General features: G+C 38.1%; 1 protein-coding gene across 1 annotated transcript; it reads right to left on the reverse strand.

The window, feature by feature from the left end:
- Positions 1-395: 395 nt before the first annotated feature.
- LOC131197984 (vomeronasal type-2 receptor 26-like) lies at positions 396-18,599 on the reverse strand. Its single transcript, XM_058182492.1, has 7 exons — positions 18,314-18,599; positions 14,588-14,861; positions 13,527-13,704; positions 6,840-7,700; positions 5,971-6,198; positions 4,808-4,934; positions 396-1,291 (listed from the first exon to the last, which is right to left on the reverse strand). The coding sequence occupies exons 1-7, from the start codon at positions 18,597-18,599 to the stop codon at positions 396-398; spliced, it is 2,850 nt and encodes a 949-aa protein (XP_058038475.1).
- Positions 18,600-19,764: the final 1,165 nt, after the last annotated feature.

Below are 19,764 nucleotides of genomic sequence, written 5' to 3' on the forward strand. Positions count from 1 at the left end.
ACAAAGGGAAAGAAATTGGGAGTTTTGGGTCTTCCAAATGTAATTTACACAATCAAAATTTGTATGCTAGGATTTCTGTCAGCACAAAGATCTTAAATCAATCATGTCATTTATGGAAAACTATCTGTCCCTCGTAGTAGGAATTGTCCCCAAGGGAATCAGAACTAGTGTCACTTGATAGAATACTTTAGACCTTCCCTCCCTAAAGACCTGAATTTTCCTCCTTACTATGTGTCAGGTATATTTGATAAAATATGTGTAGAGATGATATGTTTAGATTTATTGTACAGATTCCAGATTCAAAAAGCTCCAGCATGTATCGATACCTGAATGTTGTGCTGTAATAGGGGGAAACTTAAAATGAATAATGAGCAGATTAAACTCCATATTCAGAATTATTTCTTTATTAAATGTCCCTTTGTGTTTAAATCAGGTCTCAAAATAATGATGTAGCATTTGGGGGAAAATATGCAGCTCAGTAATCCAGCTGCAGAAGCCAAAATGGAGAAAATCCCCACAGCCACCATATATTTGCCCTTCGTGCTCAAATAGGTTGGGACAAATGATATCCAGACACTACAGAAGACCAACATGCTAAAGGTGATAAATTTGGTTTCATTAAAGGTGTCAGGTAACTTCCTGGCAAAGAAGGCCACTGTGAAGCTAATAAAAGCTAAGAACCCCATAAAGCCGAGGACAAGGTAAAACATGGTGGCTGAACCTTCATTACATTCTAGGACAATTTCTTCAGCCATGGAGTGCATATCAGAATCTGGGAAGGGGGGAGAAATTACCAGCCACACTAAACAAATCATGAGTTGAGTCAAGGAGCAAGAAAGGACAATAGATATAGCCATCCTTTTCCCCATCCATTTCCGCATTTTAGAGCCAGGCTTAGTAGCCATGAAAGCAAGAACAACTATGGTTGTTTTACCCAAAATACAAGAAAGGGCTATGGAGAAAATGATACCGAAAGCGGTTTGTCGCATGAGACATTTCACTTGATCAGGTTGCCCAACAAAGAGGAAAATGCAAAGGAAGGAGAGCAGAAGGGCAATGAGAAGGGTGTAAGTGAGGTTCCTGTTGTTGGCTTTGACGACTGGAGTATCCCACTTTTTAATGAAGATTCCCAGCACCACAATGGTAATGACAGAAAAGAAAAGACTAACAGCGGTCAAGGTGAGTCCCAGTGGCTCGTTGTAAGACAAAAAGGTTATTTTTTTTAGAATGCAAAGAGTTTGAGCCTTGTTTGCATTTCGATCTTCTGGACATTGGAAGCAATCAACTGCATCTGGAAAAAGAAAACATCATGGCCAATTTCTCAAAATATTCAGATCGTGGGATTGAGAGTTAATTAATAGGGAGTTATTTATTTATTTATAAAATTTATATGGCTGACCAATCATTCTTAGTGACTCTGGGCAGCTTATAAACAATAAAAAAAATCTAATATAGATGAATTAAAAACAGTACCCCACATCCCCTTGGCAACAACACCCATCAAACGAGTCTCTTAAAGGCCTCCCTACCATTCTGAGTTCCCTAGGTCTGTTGGTGGAACCATGTCTTTAGGGCCTTGCAAAAGTGTGTTAAACTGGGGACCAGTCTTATCTCTGTGTGGATGGCCTTTCACCACAAAGAAGGCCCTTCTTCTCAGTCCCGCCAGATTTACTTCCTTATTACATGGATTCATTTCCTAATTAAGTAATGCCCGTTTATATTTAATGCCTTTTTGTAAACATGCTGGATCTTATGAGATTCATTTATTGTTTTGTTATAAGGACTCTCTTATTGTAAAATCTAATAATGATTTGAATAACAAACTTTATATCATTCAGATATTTCCTGAACATGTTGAAAAACAAAAAAAAAATGCTTTAGTTTTGGGAGGAGAGGAACAATATATATTTCACGGTATTTTATTTTAGGAATTAATGTTCTAAAATCAGCAAATGGATCCCAATTTTATCTTCTTCCTCTTTTACGCACACATATCAACATAAGGTCTGCCATCTTACAAAATAAACATTAATCAAACAGGAGCGTTGGCATTTTATTGTAAGAAGATTTTAACTCCCTGACAGAGAATGTATTTGTATTCAAGATTGGAGATGATGAAAGGAAATGACGTTTTGTGTATTGGAAGTGAAAGCTAAGTTAAGTGAAAGCTAAGGAAATGCTTATTACAATTGCTGGTGTGGAACCTTTAAGAAGAATATAACAAGATATTTTTTTAAAAAATGGAATTTTTTTTTAATTTCTTTTTTTTATCTTTTTCTTACAGTGTTTAAGAAGAAAAGCTTACTGAATTTTTTTTTCTTTTCTTCTTCTTCTTGGTATTACTTAGTTTAAAAATGGCCTTCAAGCAAAGAGATTTAACCACTTCTAAAATATTGGAAATTTCTTCAGTTCAGATACGGAAATTAAAAGAAGATATTAAAGAAAGTCTAAGGAATTTTTTACAGGAGCTTATGAATGCTCATCTTTCAGAAATAGATAAAAAAAATTAATGAAATGGAGAAAGAAATACTGGATTTTAAAGATATGGTGGAAGAGCAGAGGAGGGAGATGAAAAAATTAAAGGAATAAATTACCCCATTATTGTTATCTAGTATTCAGACAAGAAAGACTGGATGAACTTAACCAAATTAATTTAGATTTGCAAAGGAAAATGGACAAAGTTCAAATTAATTTGAATTTAGAAAATAAACTAGATGATATTCAGGTTAAGGTAGATAGGGCAGATGAAGAAAGGGTTATATTACAATATAAATTAATGGAATATTCTATAAGGGTGAGGGGATTAAGAGAATGCAAAGAGGAAAATTTGAAAGAGATTTTTATTCAGGCCTTTGCTCAGATAGAGGGAGTGGAACCAGAAGATTTTGAAGTTAATATTGAAAAAAATTATTGTGTTAATTCTTGGTTGGCAAGGCAGAAGTGTTTACCGAGAGATGTGGTTATTTATTTTACAAATAAGAAGATTAGGTATGGAATTTTGCAAGCATTTTATAAAAATAAATTTCAAATATTAGGAGAAGATATAATAATGATGAAGAAAATTCCTCCTAAAATGTTAAGAAAGAGAAAAGAATTTGCCTTTTTAGTGGATGAGCTTAAGAAACATCAGATATATTTTAGATGGGAGGTTCCAGCTGGTTTAACAGTGAATTATAAAGGAAGAAAGTATTTTCTCAATACAGTTTTTAAAGCACGAGATTTCTACACAAATGTATTAAAGATTGGGAACCCTTTATCAATAGATGTTAAGTTGAATGGTGAATAGATGGTGGAAAATGTGTAAGACAGAAGAAGGGGAGGGAGAATGTTTAATTCTATTATATATATATATATATATATTTATAAATATATATATATATATATATATATATATATGATTATGGTTAATTTTTGTAAATGATTTATTTTGGATATAAATGTGTAATTTTAGGGGTACTATTTGATATATTTGAGGTATAAAGGAATAGGAAGATGGAATATTGTTTAACTTTGGAGGATAGATAGTAAAATTTAGGAATTTGGATTAAATATTATATTTAAGAGATGGATGTAATGTTGTTATATGGCTAACTAAATTTAATTTTTATAACAGATATATTTTGGATAAGTTATAGGTGTAATTTTAATAATGTTATTTGTTATAAGCAAGGTAAAGTGAAGATTTTAATTATTACAGTTGATATATTGGGGAGATAATATAAGATTAATAATAATATTTGTAATATTATTTGATGTATATAAATGATATCAAAGATATGAAAAGATGGATTATTGTTTACCCTTGAAGGTTGGACAGAAAAATTTAAGAAATTAAGTTGGAAATATGAACTATTCTTGAGAGACTGCTTAAGGAAGAAAGACATTTTAGAAGAACCCTTGGTGAATATTGGAAGATGGAAAGTTGTTTTGGTATTGATTGATGAAGGTTGGATATTAAAAATTATGTACTTTATTGAAGAACAAACACCAACTCAATCGGAAATTTCTGAGAACCCTAGGAATGGAATGGTCTGATATATAATGGATTGGAAGAAATGTATTTTTTTTGTTTCTGGAAGGGGAGTTGAGGTTTTAAGGAGTGACTATGGATTATGATTTGTGTTATATTTTAATTTTTGCTGTTAGTTTTATACCCTGTATTCGGTTCTGGGAAGTCCCGGGGGTGGGGGGAGGGAGGGGGAGGGGGGAATGAGGGTAGAAAATGGATTGATAGTTAATGTACAAAGATGATTGAAAATGTATAATTAATGTAAGATTGGAGCTGCCTGGCTCCCATTTCAGAATGATGGGAAAGAAGGAAGTAGAAGAGAGAAGGAGGTAGGAAAGAGAAGAGGAGGAAGAGGAAAGGAAGGAAGAGGGATAGAAGAGGGAGAAGAAAGGAGTAGGGAGGAAGGAGGAGAGGATGTAGATAAGAGAAGGGGAGGATAGTCGTGGAAAGTAGAAGAAGGTAGAGAAGGGAAGAGAGTTAAAGGAAGGGGGTGGTGACCGGGCAGGTCCGATTAATTGTATAAGATGGTACACTAAATATGTTATTGGATATGAATATTAAAATAAAACTTTTTTATAAAAATAAACATTAATCAGAAGTCATAATTTGGAAAAAATCTGGAACAAACCAGATTTTATTTTTGATTTTTGGTGCTCTGAAATATCTTTTCACTTTTAGTATTTATGTAGCAATATCATTGACTTGGTCACCAGATTAGTCAGTTACAGGAGGTTTTCCTTATTAGCATTCTGAATTAAGAAGACTGAATAACCTTGTCTTGAACAAGACAACTCTTACCTATCTGGTTTGAAATTTTTCCTTTTGCACATGGAAGGCAATTGTAACAGCAAAATGGCTTCCCTTCTATTTTCATCTTCCTATAGCCTGGACAGCAATTGTCATTGCACAAAGAAAGAGGCTGAACCTATCAAGAAATGAATGCAAGATTTGCTTCAACTTGTAAGTTTTCTTTCAATATATATATATATTTAGGTGAGGAATTTACTTTTAAATAATTATAGTAAATGAATGGAAATATTACAGGGAAGGAGAGTTAGACTCAAAAACAAAGGCAGTAAAACTAAGAATTGGGCCCAAGAAGACAGCATCATTTGGCTAGGAGAAAGTCAAGATCCAGATGAGTTGTTCCTCATGCATCCATTAGTTAGAAAGAGAGATGAATATTCCCCCCCCCCCGAGTTTCCTTTCTCTCATTTGGCCACAGTAATGGCCAGGTGTTCTATCTGAACCAGGGTTAACATGATCATTGACATGGAATTTCCTATTTTGTCCCCATCCATGCCAGGGAATAAGCACTTTCTTTTGTCTTTCAAGGACTGATGGGAAAAAAAATTAGAATAGGAGCAACAGTGTTATAATTCTTCATTCCATTTGGGGCACAAAGAAGAACTTGGCAAAATCTCCTGAATGCTACCCACCTCGTTATTTCTTCATCTTTGCAGTTTTCAACCTGACAACTTCAAGGACAAAATTGATTCAAATTTATAATGTCAAAAGCAAGAAGGGAAGAGAAATAATGTACAGATAGTCCTCGACTTACAACAGTTCTTTTAATGACCAAAGTTACAGCGGCACTAAAAAAAGATACTTATAATCAATTTTCACAGTTACAACCTTTGTAGCATCCCATGACCATGTGATAAAAATTTAGATTCTTGGCAACTGGTTTGTACTTAGGACCATTGCTGTGTCCCAAGGTCATGTGATCACTTTTAAAATCTTTTGACAAGCAAAGTCAATGGGGAAGCCAGATTCACTTAACAACCAGGTTACTAACTTATCAATTGTTATGATACACTTAACGACTCTGGCAAGAAAAGTCATAAAATGGGGCAAACTCACTTAACAAATGTCTCACCTAACCACAGAAATTTTGGGCTCAATTGTGATCATAATTTGAGGACTATTTGCCCACAGGTTGAAATCTGATCAGGAAATACCTGGTTAAACATGGTAGGCCAGGTGATGTCTTGCGCAGTAATAGTGAATAACTTATCTGGAGAAGCCGCTGAGTCAATTTTTCCAACTTTGACTTTAGCAAAGGTCTGGTTTGGGAATGTGACCCAGTTGATAATGTCAAATCCAGTCTCTAGATCCCCATTTTTGTTAAAGGAAATTTTCTCTCCTGCAGTGTTATTAAATGAGATGGTTCTCAAATAGTGATGGAGCTAAACAGAAGCAAAAAATGACAATTAATGGAAAAAGAAAGAAGCAAAAAAAAGGAAGAAAGAGGGAAAGAGAAAGAAGGAAGGAAGGAAGGAAGGAAGGAAGGAAGGAAGGAAGGAAGGAAGGAAGGAAGGAAAGAAACCAAAAAAGAAAGAAAAGAATGAAGGAAAGAAAGAAAGAGAAAGAAGGAAGGAAAGAAAAATAAGAAAGAAAGAGAAAAGAGAGAAAGAGAGGGAAGAAAGAAAGAAAGAGATGGGGAAAGAAAGAGAGAAAGAAAATATATATATAGAGAGAGAAATATTGTATTCAGTTTGAAATATTGATTTCATAGGATGTGCTTCATTAATACAATTATTGTTCCTCCATCCCATCCATATTTCTCCTCTGCCACAGACATTTTGAATTTCTGCCAATCATGCCAGTGCAGCTGCATCTAATTTTTTTTTCCTATTGTAGCATTTTCATCTATTCCTAATCGCAAAAGTTTCTCTAAATCACTAAATGATGGGGAAAATGTTTTGGCAGAAGACTGAAAATTATCACTAGTGTTGACTCCAGTGTTCTCACTGACTGCATTACATAACAGCTCATTGCATCAGACAGAGGAGCAATGCGAGATGTTCATTCTTTTTTTTTTCCTTACCTGCCATGTGTTTTGAGTCAGCAATGTTTCTCTCCCAACTTCTGTCCTTGCTCTGTGTTTGGACTTGGGAGAAAGCATGGCTTGTAAAGCATGTGCCACACCATAGACTGCATTGTAGATGCTGTAACTCTGCCCAGTCAGGATGGTGTCAAACACAGATCTAGGTAGATTCTTCAACTTCTCTTCTCCAGTGCAGAGCTTCCCAGCATCTTCATCTAAATTATCTTTAGGAAAGGAGCATTCAAAAGCCTTTTCCCAGAACAGTCTCATTAAATGGTCTTCTGCTTCTGAAGTTGGGTTTCTCATCTGAAGGAATTTATCAAATCCCGAAATCTCCTTGGAAGAAACTGCAAAAGTTATAACACCATGGAAGACATCCATATCCCTAGTTTTTTGAAAGGGAACGGATGTAAACTCCATCTGGGCTGGCATTATCCAAACTTTATCTTTTCTTTCTACAGAGATATCTTCAAATTCTGTATAATAGGGCAACATTCTAAAAATGACAGTGACCTGGTTTTCACAATAGAGGATAATAACATTGGCAGTGCTCTTCATGATAATAGTGTACATTTTACCAAAGTCTTTAAATGCTGCTGTAATATCATTAGAAAATGTTTCCTTGGCCATCTCTTCCATGAAGTCAAAGCAGATACCTTTCTGGGAAAACAAAGGAATAGCATTTTGTATGAATCTCTCTCCACTCCTATCAGGTTGGGAAATCAGTCCAATCCATATCCACCTAAAATACAATAGCAACTGGAGAATACCCATAATCTGTTGGTCATCGTTTGGGAAAAAACGATGAAAGAAAGCAGCTTGTCTCTTGCCATCTATCAACGGGGAAGATCCATATGTGAGCTAGACATAGGACAAAAAAGGACCATGGTTTCCCAACATGAAATATTGATTTTTTTAAAAATAAAAACTGTCCTTAATTTATGGTTTCTGTTACAAATATTAATATAAGTGTAATCATGTTCAGAAACAATTTCAGAATTTTCAGCTATTATTGTCCTAGAAACACAAAGTTGGATTCCTCAGAAATGCATTAATTCAAGTAATGTTATATGGAAAATTGACTACAAATTTTAAGGATTAAAAGTGATTGGTCCTGATTAAGGAAGGAAACCCACCCCCACATTTCCCTAGTTTTTTCCTTATAGGAAATGAAAGAAAAATTGGAACAATGAAATCGTGATGGTATGAAGATAAGATAGGATGAGCAATGTAAGAACACGGTTTTGCTTCAATATGCACCATAACCCTCCTCTAGATTTGCATATTTCTTATCTCATAATCTTTATTCTTTATTGGCGAAGTTTGATTGAACACAGAAAGAATTTATTTTTTATTTTATATTATTTATTTATTTTATTTATTTTTATTTGTCAAACACAACAGTATATGTAAGTATAAGCATGAAATAACCATACAAATTGGATACAATCAAAGGGAACCTTAGGACAGGAACGGTAGGTATGCTGGTGCTCTTATGCACGCCCCTTACAGACCTCTTAGGAATGGGGTGAGGTCAATAGTAAATAGTCTCTGGTTAAAGCTTTGGGGATTTTGGGAAGAGACCATAGAGTCAGGTAGTGCATTCCAGGCATTAACAACTCTGTTACTGAAGTCATATTTTCTACAATCAAGATTGGAGCGGTTCACATTAAGTTTAAATCTATTGTGTGCTCGTGTATTGTTGCGATTGAAGCTGAAGTAGTCTTTGACAGGAAGGACATTGTAGCAGATGATTTTATGAGTTATACTCAGGTCATGCCGAAGGTGGTGGTGTTCTAAATTTTCTAAACCTAGGATTTCAAGTCTGGTGGCATAAGGTATTTTGTTGTGATCAGGGAAGTGGAGAACACTTCTTGTAAAATATTTCTGGACATGCTCAATTGTATTAATGTCTGAAATGAGGTATGGGTTCCAGACAGGCGAGTTGTATTCGAGAATTGGTCTAGCAAATGTTTTGTATGCTCTGGTTAGTAGTGTAATCTTTCTGAAGAAGGAGCTATGCAGGATTAAGTTTACAACTCTTAAAGCCTTTTTGGCGATGTAGTTGCAGTGGGCTTTGGCACTTTTTTGAAATTACTATCAAATCATTGGTATTTCTTGTACAGTATTATATTAACGTGCTCCGATGCTAAGGCGTTAAACGTTCTACTCCCCATCCCCACCTGAAAAGAACTTTGTTCCAACTGCCAGTTGCCTTATATTAAAGTTACGCATTCCACATAAATTTTTAAGCTTTAAGTATCAATGTATCAAGCCCAATCACATAGTTTTGTAGTGAAGCACGGGTATCAAGCTACTAGTAGTTGATATAATCCAATCTGTAGTCCAGGTTTATAGAATAACAATAACATCATAGTATTATTTGATATTACCAGGTTACCTCATTCTTTCACATTTTTCACAATTGTATATTTAACCCTTGGTCTTTTATTTACCTAAATCAAACTAATACTTATATATACCAATAGGCATGCAAACATGGATAGAGGTTGCAATCCAACAAGTACTGGAAGAGCACAGGGAATCAGTTTTGTCCTTTTCATTTTAGTTATTTCATATTTTGGTAATGTATCTTCATTTCCATTACATTTAATCTGAATTCCAGAGAAAAATATACTCCAAGTCAAGTACTTTCCCATACATTTTTGGCTTAGGTAGTTTGGCTCTGGGGATAATCTTGATGGCAGAATCAGTGGGCGGTGGGGTGGTAGTGTCTCACACTCCTTCTCACTAAAGACCTCTGACAGGTCTGCATAGATGTGGGGGAAGGAGGGGCAGCCTGGTCTGGGAGCCTCCCAGGACTCCCCTCTGGTCCACTCTTGGCCCTTCCCTGAGCTTTCTTGTGTGGAGGACGTCTGGGTCTGACATCTATCCTCAATTTCCTATACCCACCTTCCCACCATATCATGGGACCTCTATCTAACCAGGCCAATCCCAGGATGATGGATTTGGTCATCAGTGCCACCACAATGAACCAAATGACTTCCCAATGCTCCCCATCAATAGCTGTAATGGTTTTGTGATGTCGGTCACTGGGGCCCTGCCCAGCAATGAGCCATCAACCTGCTTGAATCTCTCCCACCTGCAGTCACAGGGCAGTAGCTACTGCCTGCCTGACTAGGCATCGAGTACACCCTGAGTCAATCAGGGCCACATACATCCCATGCTGACTCGAGTGGGCCCCCACTATGGTTATGGGGATAATGAAGGGATGGATGGCTTGGCTTACCATCGGGTCCTCTGGGCCGTCATCCTTGCAGTCATAAGGCATCAGCTGGTACCTCCCCACCGTTGTCCCCTCTCTTTCCTCTGGAGCCGTCACTGAGGTCTCTGCCTGATATGTCATTCAGGACTGTTCAGGGGCCTGCCAGGGTGGCTTGCTGTCTTTCTGGGAGTACCAGCCAATGTATGCAGAGCTGGAGCCAGGCACTTGGCCACACAGTGTCCCCATTGCTTGCACCAAAAACAATGTAGCAGTGAGTGAGCACTAGGAGCCTGCTGGAAGCCACCAGGTGGTCTTTACATAGCCCATGTCCCCCTTTGGCCAGAACTCCCGTAGTCCTGTGTCCAAGTCAATGACTATCTGAGATCACTCCTGAAGCAGTGCAGGATGCCCCTGTACACACAGGCCTGGTGTAGATCACAGTCCAAACCCACCCTAAATTGATGGACCAGCAGCCTCTCCGGGCAGGCCCTCAGCAACTTGGAGGAACTCCACTGCTGAGTGGCCCCTCTGCTTTAGTGACAGGAGCTCTCCTTCTGCCCATTGCACATGGGACCCATTTTCAAAGCGTACCCATACTGCCTCCAAGAAGAGACCTGCATCCACCAACTCCTGGGCAGGCTTGCTGTGCAAATCTTCTATCCACCCACTCAGTCTCCCCTTCCAACAATGCCATGACTGCCATGAGCATCACCCGCTCCAATGGGTAAAAGCAAGCTTATTGGTCCAGGTGATTAATGACTTGGCTCAGAAACAAGGCCAATTGAACAGGGGTTCTGATGAACGGACCCCTATTGGGGCCAGAACTCCATTGGCCATGTTGCCCCTTGCAGGACCCAGTCTTAGCACATGCTCAGCCCTGCTGAGTCACTTGGAGTTGGCCTGGACCTGGCCTCTGGCTCTGGGCACCAAGGTTCCCCATTGTCTTAGTCCCCTCAGTTGCCACCAGGTGTCCCACCAAATCACCCAGTGAAGAACTCTGTTCCAAAGCCCCCACCTTTGGGACATCATGGCTGGCTGCTATGTCAAAATGAAACTTCAGGCTAACCAGAGGGAATCAGGCTTGCAGAGGCAGAGCCAGCTGGGACCATAACCACTGTGGCTTCCATGCTGCCACCACCTCTGCACCTATCTCCCATGGCTGCCAGGAAGGAGTGACCTGGATACTGGCTTCCCCAAACCACTCCCACAGCATATCCATGGTGTTACTACCCAGGGCGGTAGAGTAGCTCCATTCCCCTTCCTCATCGCCTATCAGATGTCTCTCCCACCACTCAGTCAAAAGTGCTCTGGATGGGGAAGGGTTTGGTAACCTTGGACCAGGGCCCCCAGCCACAGATGAACTGTGCCACCACTTCCCTAGGGGCCCTGGCTCCTGGATCACCTCTGGGACTTTTCAGGCCTCTGCCAGCTTCACCACCCTACTGGCCTCACACTCCTTTGGTCTCACTGTCAGCAGTGCACTGCCCCCTGTAATCTCTGGTGTGGGCACCTCCTTCTCCAGGGCAGGCTCTGCCACATCCCCTATGTCCACTGCTAGCGCTGTCCCTTCTGCCATCGTGATGCTGCTCTCCTACCATGGACAATCCACCTGGGAGGCTATGTAAAGAAATGGGGTGCTGACTTTCTTTCAAAGGTCCGAGGCCAACTTGGGTAGAACTGAAGCAAGAATGCTCAGGAACCATCAAGCAAAAAAAACCCTTAATTCAGACCAGAGCCTTGGTACTCAGTGAGTGAGAATTGAATGGGCCTGTTGCAAAGTCAGCGCTGAGAGCGTCCACCTTGCAGCGTGCTTTATCAACAAGGCTCCATGCCTTCCAGCTGGCTAGACATGCCCCGTATCTACCATAAAGTGAATGTCCGAGGTCCCCAGAAGCACTGGGTGATATCTGCACATGGTGCCTGTGGAGCAGCATCTGGATCCCCCGTTGGCCACAGCAGTGCTCCTCACTGATTGCCGGCAAGCTCAGCTGGTGAGCGGGTGGGAAGTGGCCTCCCACTGCCTGACAAACAGGTGATCAGTGCAACTGGCACCTCATGAACAGCTGGAACCTCATCAGCACAGCTGGAAGTAGCCGCCACCATAGCTCTGCTTGCTGCTTGCTTCACTCAGCCGTCTGTCCACCTCGCCCCCCCCCCCCAGATATGGCGAACCCCGGATTGGGGTTCAACACCCAGCTCCTGAGCAACAAACATTGTGTGATATGAAAAGCAACTATTGCTAAATCTTTGGGAAGTGAATGTAAGAGAGGCTAATGTATTGGCTTTTGTTTAGAGAGACATAAGTCAATAACTTTGGGCATCAACCATCTACAGGCCTACCACATTCAATTTGCCATAGAAAATCTGATAACACATTTTAACTGATGGAAATGATCAGGCTCACTTAGGAATTATTAATCAATTGATTATTCTTATTTTAGGAGGAGGAGGAGGAGAAATTATTCTAATATCACAGTATTCTGTGTTTACCAAATGTTAGTAAATTTCAACAAGAATATGTAATAAGCATTGTAGTAAGTCACCTATTTCGCTTTTAGTACTGGTCTTTTTTCTTAAATACCCTCATGCTTTTGACAGTCCATTAAATAGGATTTTTTAGCTCATGCATAGAGCATTTTAATTAATTTTATGTGTAGTTTTCATTCATTTGTACTATATCACTTCATTTTTTAATTATTCAAATTACCATGAATGACATTCATGGAGAGGAAGGAAGGAAGGAAGGAAGGAAGGAAGGAAGGAAGGAAGGAAGGAAGGAAGGAAGGAAGGAAGGAAGGAAAGAAGGAAGGAAGGGAGGGAGGGAGGAAATATAAAAATACTGAAAACTATTCCATTACTTAATCAGGTCCATGAATCCTTAATATTATTACTAAAACATGTTGGCAAACTGTACTGATGAAAATGTATTGGTGTTTCTATTCATTGTGTTTGTAAATAAGTCAAGACAACCTAGTACATTAATTGGTTTGAATTCAGATTGAGGAATAAACCAAGCACAGTGCCTAAAATTATTCGTCTCTTCTGCAAACACGTGGTTTCCTGTTCACCATTGTTTGGATTCCCACTTTATTTCCAAACCACAGAAAAAGAATAAAAAGAAAAGTTAGTTTCCAGTATTTGTTCTATTTTGATAAACATAAACTTGTAAAAGAAAAAAAATGGGAGGTAGTTTAAGACCTGTTACTGTAACCTTACAATAAAATAATTGGTTTCCAACCCTGGAAGGGTTGACATTAGTCTTGCAAGTCTGAGAACGTTTTTCTATTCCCTGCTTAACTTTCCAGATAATTGGGGGTGGGTCAATCCTGAGATGGTTTCTCAAATAATACTTCTGGTATAGGCTCAAATTTCATATATCAGACTTTTTTTTTTATAGGACTGAAATTGTCCCTCCTGCCTTTCATGCAGTGTATTCTGAGTCCAAGAAAAAAGAACCTCACCTGTGGCATCTTGTAGACATTCAAGATGTTTGCTACGAAGGGACAGATGTGAGAGTTAGGACCTGCAATGACAGATAGTGTCCAATCCTTGGCATCACACTTATAATTGGGGATGAATCTGCCCCGTGTTGAGAGGAGCTCCATGGAAGCCAAGAAGGTCCAACTCGCCATGAAATAACTGTTAGAGATATCAGTACCCAGACTCATGTTGGATAATATATGATTATTTTCATTTATCTCCTTTACAGCAAAAACCAAGGCCAGGATATGTTGGTAGTTCTGCAGGAAAAATCTGAAATGAAAAATATATTGAGTGGATCTGGGCAGATTGTTACGATTCCTTTAATTCATTATAAAACAGTTTTCACTAGGAAACAGATAGCTTGTTTGAAGGAAAATAATCATATTAAAACCTATATGTAATTCTTATTACATATTACATAATTTCTAGTCTTATATTTTTATCTTCTTCTGGGTTTGTTTTATGGTGCGGGCAGGCATGAAATATGCATTTGAATAAATGTGAGGACAAATGTTATATACAACTCTTTCTTCTAGGATCATGATAAACCTTCAGTGGACTTCCTTATACCAATAAATGTTACTGATGTTTCATTAGGGCGGAGAGGCTCTATATCTGGTATCCATGGCTCCTCAGCAGCTGTTTGGAAAATAATGCCAAGCGCTACACAGCACAACAGTTCCCTAATATTAAGTGAAAGAATTAAACTGATTCACATAGATTTAGCTACAAATAGTGATTTGATAGTGCAGCACTAATGGATCATTGAACGGTGAGAAAACAAGAAAATCTCAATATGGAATTTGAATAAAAACATCAGTGTGAGAGTTCATCATAGTGTGTTTGTGTATTTATTTGCCGGGTAAGAAATATCAGTCTGATCAATCTATACTGACTTCAGAATGAAGGAACTAAAAAGCAAGAGATAGAAGAAATAATCCGTGCCCAAATAATAACAATAATTAAATAAATATGGGCAACCTATTAGAGAAAGATATATGGTTTAAGATATGCTACACTTAAGAAGAGAAATCTTTACATGAGCTCATCAACCACTTCTTCAGATGGATGCCTTCTGAAATCAACTGGATCAGACATCATGTAGAACTGAGATAGTATCCCAGCCATTATGAAATCTCCTGGCAGAAAGTACTTGTGCTGAATTAGGGGAGTTTTCCCCATAGAACATGCTTTAGTACACAGAATAAGGCATGTTATTCCTGACTGTAACACTGACAATATAGCCATCACCACCATGGAAAATTCCATCTTCTTCAAGAAAACATTTCTCCCTACAAATGAACCAGTTCCATCTGCAAGAATGAAACATAAGGGGGAAAAAAGTCTAATTAGAATAGCCTGCATAAATATTCTTTCTGAAGAGAAGATTGTTACATCTGGTCCCACAAGTAACAGACCCTTTAAAGCTGGAGCTATTTTTCTGTGCTAGGATTCCTAATAGAGTTAAGAAGAAGCCACATTAATTATAGGGGAAATGAATGTTTGTTGAAGCTCCTCGGAGACTTTATAGAGAAAGTAGAATGATGATATTTATGGGCTAGGAAACAAAAGAGCTCATAACTGAAAACTGTAAAAGAGAAAAAGAATGAAAATTCAAAGGAACACATGCTAGTTTTGTAGCTGTAAAGTTTTAATCCTCTGGAACAATAGAACTATCTGATTTTGACCTGTTAGGGAGTACATTAAAACATGATTTTTCCAAAGAGCCAAAGGGAAATTGGCCCATCATGTTATAGGATCCCACCCACCTTAATTTATTCTTTGGAGAGGTCTTGAAGCACTTTGGTTCTTGTATTTGTAATGCAATTAAATCATGACATTTCTTTTTAACCTTCCTAATGGAAACAGGTCTATAAACTGCTGAGAGTCCTTTGGGATGGAAACAATGTGTAATGCAAAGTGAATATGAAAATAATAAAGGAATATCATTGGAGACAATTTTTTATTTGAGTTGCAGTTAGAAACGGAATCAATTTCAAAATAGAATTGAGGAAGACCATACATTTCAATAATGTTTTTATTGCAAAGTAAAAATATAGCTTGGTTCTTTTCACTCATTGTGAATGATTTTTACTCCTTATCCTTAAAGTCACATGTTGTGGACCATATTTTTTTTTCTGGTTGGTTAACTGACATGAGACTCCACCTAATCAAATCAAACAATTTATTCAACATTGATATTTTATAGCCCTGCAACAAACCTTTTTGGCAATCATATGGAAAATGAAAAAAAACTTGATCAGTTACAGTACTCCTTCCTTTTTAATTGTAAAATTTGATTTGGTGCTACAAATTTTTCTCCCTTCATCATATGCAAAAACAAAGCTTGAATCAACTTCTTTGTAATAAAGCAATAATGGTTACTTGAAATTATATATTTTTATTTTGTCATATAGCAGTACTTCTTCGACCACATGGGAAAATAAATTGGAGAACATGATAATATCCAGTAATGGATATGATAATATCCAATAATGAATATCCAATAATGAGTTCATTTATTCATAGATTTTTAATCCTTCCTTCTTTCCTTCCTTCCTTCCTTCCTTCTTCTAGGACTCATAAAAAATATCTTTCTAGCAAATAATACCCATAGTATGCTACTTTTTTGTAGTGATGATACCTCACACTGCAGAACACCATACAGTAGGGGCCAAAGGCAGCATCTCTTCTCCAGTCATCATTTATGTCCGGAATGTACCCTAGAGAAAGTAGGTGAACCAGCACAACACAATAATCCTTTGAGTTGATACAGAAAGGTAGAATGTTTGTTGGTTTTACAGCCATTTGGATCTAAACAGGAGGTGGCTGAGCTCACCAATCCATTTTCTCAGGCTTAATGGATTCAAAATATTCAAAGATATTGAAGCCAGACTCCTCCACGGGCATTGGCCCCCTAGATCTATGAATAAAGTTCAGCAATTTTGTCTAATAGATGCTAACATAATCGAGGGATGTGTGCTGCAACTCAGCAAGTGAGAACTCTGAGCTATAATTCTCTCCAGTTATCTCTTGATATTTAAATATCCTTCAATATAAATACATAATTAATTGCTTATCGATTGTCTTATTTAATGTCCACTCTTTAAGAGACCAATTGAATTTATGATGGTACTGAAGGAGGAGAACTTCTGAGAGGTCCTCATATTTGTACTCATTCCAGTTCCATGGTCATTAAAAGTCGGATACTTGGTAAACAGAGCACAATTGTTGGTTTATTTAACATATTTTAAAACCACCTATATCATTCACAGAGGACTCTGAGTGATATATCAATAAAATATTAAAATCTTCTAAACGGTATATGAAAATGGAAAGCAGCAAGGGAGAAACATGTTAACACGGCCTTGTTGCAAACTTTATCAACTTCTGATTCCGATTGAATCTTAATTTCTTCAACTTCCTCTTCTAATAAAATCACATTTGTTGCCAAACTTTGTACTGCAATTACAAATCCTTCTTTAACTTCTTTATTTCCCACTTGAATTTCTAATATCTGCTCTTTCATTTCAGACATCTCATCAGTTATTACTTTACATTTTTCTTGCATAAAGTCTTTTAAGTTCTCTTGTACCGCCTCTAAGTTCAATGTTCTAGTCTCTGCTGTATGAGCTGGAGAGGCACCAGCTGATGAAATTCCAGAGCCCTTTGTTACAGTAGACTTTAATTGTTTGGCTGCCATCTTCTATAAAATTATTTATTTATTTATTTATTTCCAACTTAATATTCACTTTAAATCTTCTTAACCTCTGAGAAACACAGTCTTTTAAAGCAATATTTAAAAATCTCCCCTAGATTCTATCAGCAGGCAGCAAAGAGTTAAAGAGTTAAAGTAGCAAATAACATGCAATTTACCAGCAGCCGACTAGTTGGTAAAGGACTAAAAGGACTAGCCGGCAAGGACTAAAAGTATCACTTTCGCTTTCCACTCGTTAGCTTGTTAACAATTCGCCTCCATTTTCTTGCTATTTTCAAGCTTGTTACAAAATAATGGGGAATTAGCTTGGCTACTTGCATAAAGTTCTCCCACTTTCGTTCTGTCTGGTATAATCCTTTATTGTCCAAAATAAATCTCGGCGTTTGGTCGTGGTGATTGGTTCCGCCAAAGCAGAAAAATCCTCGGATCTGGAGCACTTTGGGTTGCTGGAGGGAACTTAACCCTTCAAACCCCTTTTTTCTCAGGGGCTTTAGGGAAATTCTATCTCTGCCCTCAGCTCACCACTTCTTCTTCTCCCGAAGAAGGGGTTTTTCGAACCCCTGGACAGCAGATTTAAGCTGTCCTAGTGATTCCACATAATCCAGAGGTTGGTGATCGTAAAGATCACCGCCATCACCTACGGTGCCAAACAGGAAGTCCTGATTCCGAATGAATCTTAATATCTATCAGTGACATAAAAGAAGTAATGAATTCTGCAATCCTATGCTATTATGAAGCAGCAGAGCCAGATTAGATATGGTCACAGTATGTGCTAATTCAGAGGAACAGGAAGAAGAAAATTTGTATTTCAGTTGTTCAGAATGTACAATTGCGGGCACTCAGATATTACATGTAACATTTCATTCCAATTAGCCAAAAAATTCTATAGAAGTATTCTTCTGTTTTTCTTATCAGTAATTTTCCTAAAGGGAATGCCACTTGGTAGAATGTTGTAGGCTTTTTGATGATGGTGGTGAAGCTATGTAGATGCCCTTCTGGTCAGGAGTGAATTTTCCGTTTGCGGGAAAGGTGCAGGTGATGTCTGACCCGTAGCAGTAATACTCTCCTCCCATGTCAAAGGGGCAGAGATCTCCATCTTCAATGATTTTATCATTTGGAGCTCCAGCATGGCCGTAGTGCAAAACTGAGCTGTTATCGCCACTGCCGCAGATGCAGGTTTGGAAGTGTGCCGCATTCCTCCTTGCTTGTAGCAGTAGTGCTGGAACAGGCTCTCCAACTCATATTCTTTCATGCCAGGCTTTACGGCCTTCATTACCTCTTTATGAGCTTCACTGGAAATTGTATTGGTGTAGCGGAGGACTTCCAATTCCATGTTCGTCTTAACGCGGCATTCTACAATCTAAGGTTTGTTTGGATTAATGTACTGGTTCCAGGTTCCAGAAACTCCAGCATGCAATGAACCCTGCATTTTTTGTCGGAGTGGGAGGAAAATAGCACTGAATCAGTGAGAAAATTGAACTTCATCTTCCGAATTACTTCTTTATTAATTGCCCCTTTATATTCAAATCAGGTCTCAAAATAATGATGTAGCATTTGGGGGGAAATATGCAGCTCAGTAATCCAGCTGCAGAAGCCAAAATGGAGAAAATCTCCACAGCCACCATATATTTGCCCTTCATACTCAGATAGGTAGGAACAAAAGACAACCAAACACTGCAAAAAATTAACATGCTAACGGTGATAAATTTGGCTTCAATAAAGCTGTCAGGTAACTTCTAGCTAGGAAGGCTACTGAGAAGCTGACAACAGTCAAGAATCCCAGAAAACTAAGAACAATATAAAACATGGTGGCTGAAACTTCATTACATTCTAGGACCATTTATTCAGCCATGGAGTGCATGTCAGAATATAGGAATGGGGGAGAAATTGCCCACCCATTTCCACATTTTGGAGCCTGGCTTTGTAGTCATCAAAGCAAGAACAACTATGGTTGTTTTACCCAAAATGCAAGAAAGGGCTATGGAGAAAATGATACCAAAAGCGGTTTGTCACATGAGACATTTCATGTGATCCAATTGTCCAGTGAAAAGGAAAGTGCAAAGGAAGGAGAGCAGAAGAACAATGAGAAGGATTTAAGTGAGGTTTCTGTTGTTGGCTTTGACAATGTGGGTGTCCTGCTTTTTAATGAAGATTCCCAGCACTGCAATGGTGATGACAGAAAAGAAAAGACTAACAGTGGTCAAATGAGTCCCAGTGGCTCATTGTAAGACAAGGTTATTTCTTTTAGAATGCAAAGAGTTTGAGCCTTGTTTGCATATTGATCTTCTGGACATTGGAAGCAATCAACTGCATCTGGAAAAAGGAAAGTTGATGGTCAATTTCAAGAAATAGTCATGAAGCAGAAATGAATGTTAATTAAGAGGATTGATTTATTCCTAATTGAGCCATACCTGTTTTCATTTAGTTCCTGACTATACATGTGCCAGATTTTAAGACACTTACATATTGCTTGGGATTAATTCTCCTATTATAAAATC

Source organism: Ahaetulla prasina, chromosome 4, assembly GCF_028640845.1.
Source record: "Ahaetulla prasina isolate Xishuangbanna chromosome 4, ASM2864084v1, whole genome shotgun sequence".
Lineage (NCBI taxonomy): Eukaryota > Metazoa > Chordata > Lepidosauria > Squamata > Colubridae > Ahaetulla > Ahaetulla prasina.

Bases quoted from the DNA above. Each gene is read 5' to 3' on its own strand.
- LOC131197984 (XM_058182492.1), bottom strand. From the start codon at position 18,599: ATGGAATTGGAAGTCCTCCGCTACACCAATACAATTTCCAGTGAAGCT. The intron at 14,862-18,313 runs GTCAGACATCAC...TCATTCTTGCAG, and splicing joins GGAGAGTATTACTGCTACGG to ATGGAACTGGTTCATTTGTA. The intron at 1,292-4,807 runs GTAAGAGTTGTC...TTCTTTTTCCAG, and splicing joins AAAAATTTCAAACCAGATAG to ATGCAGTTGATTGCTTCCAA.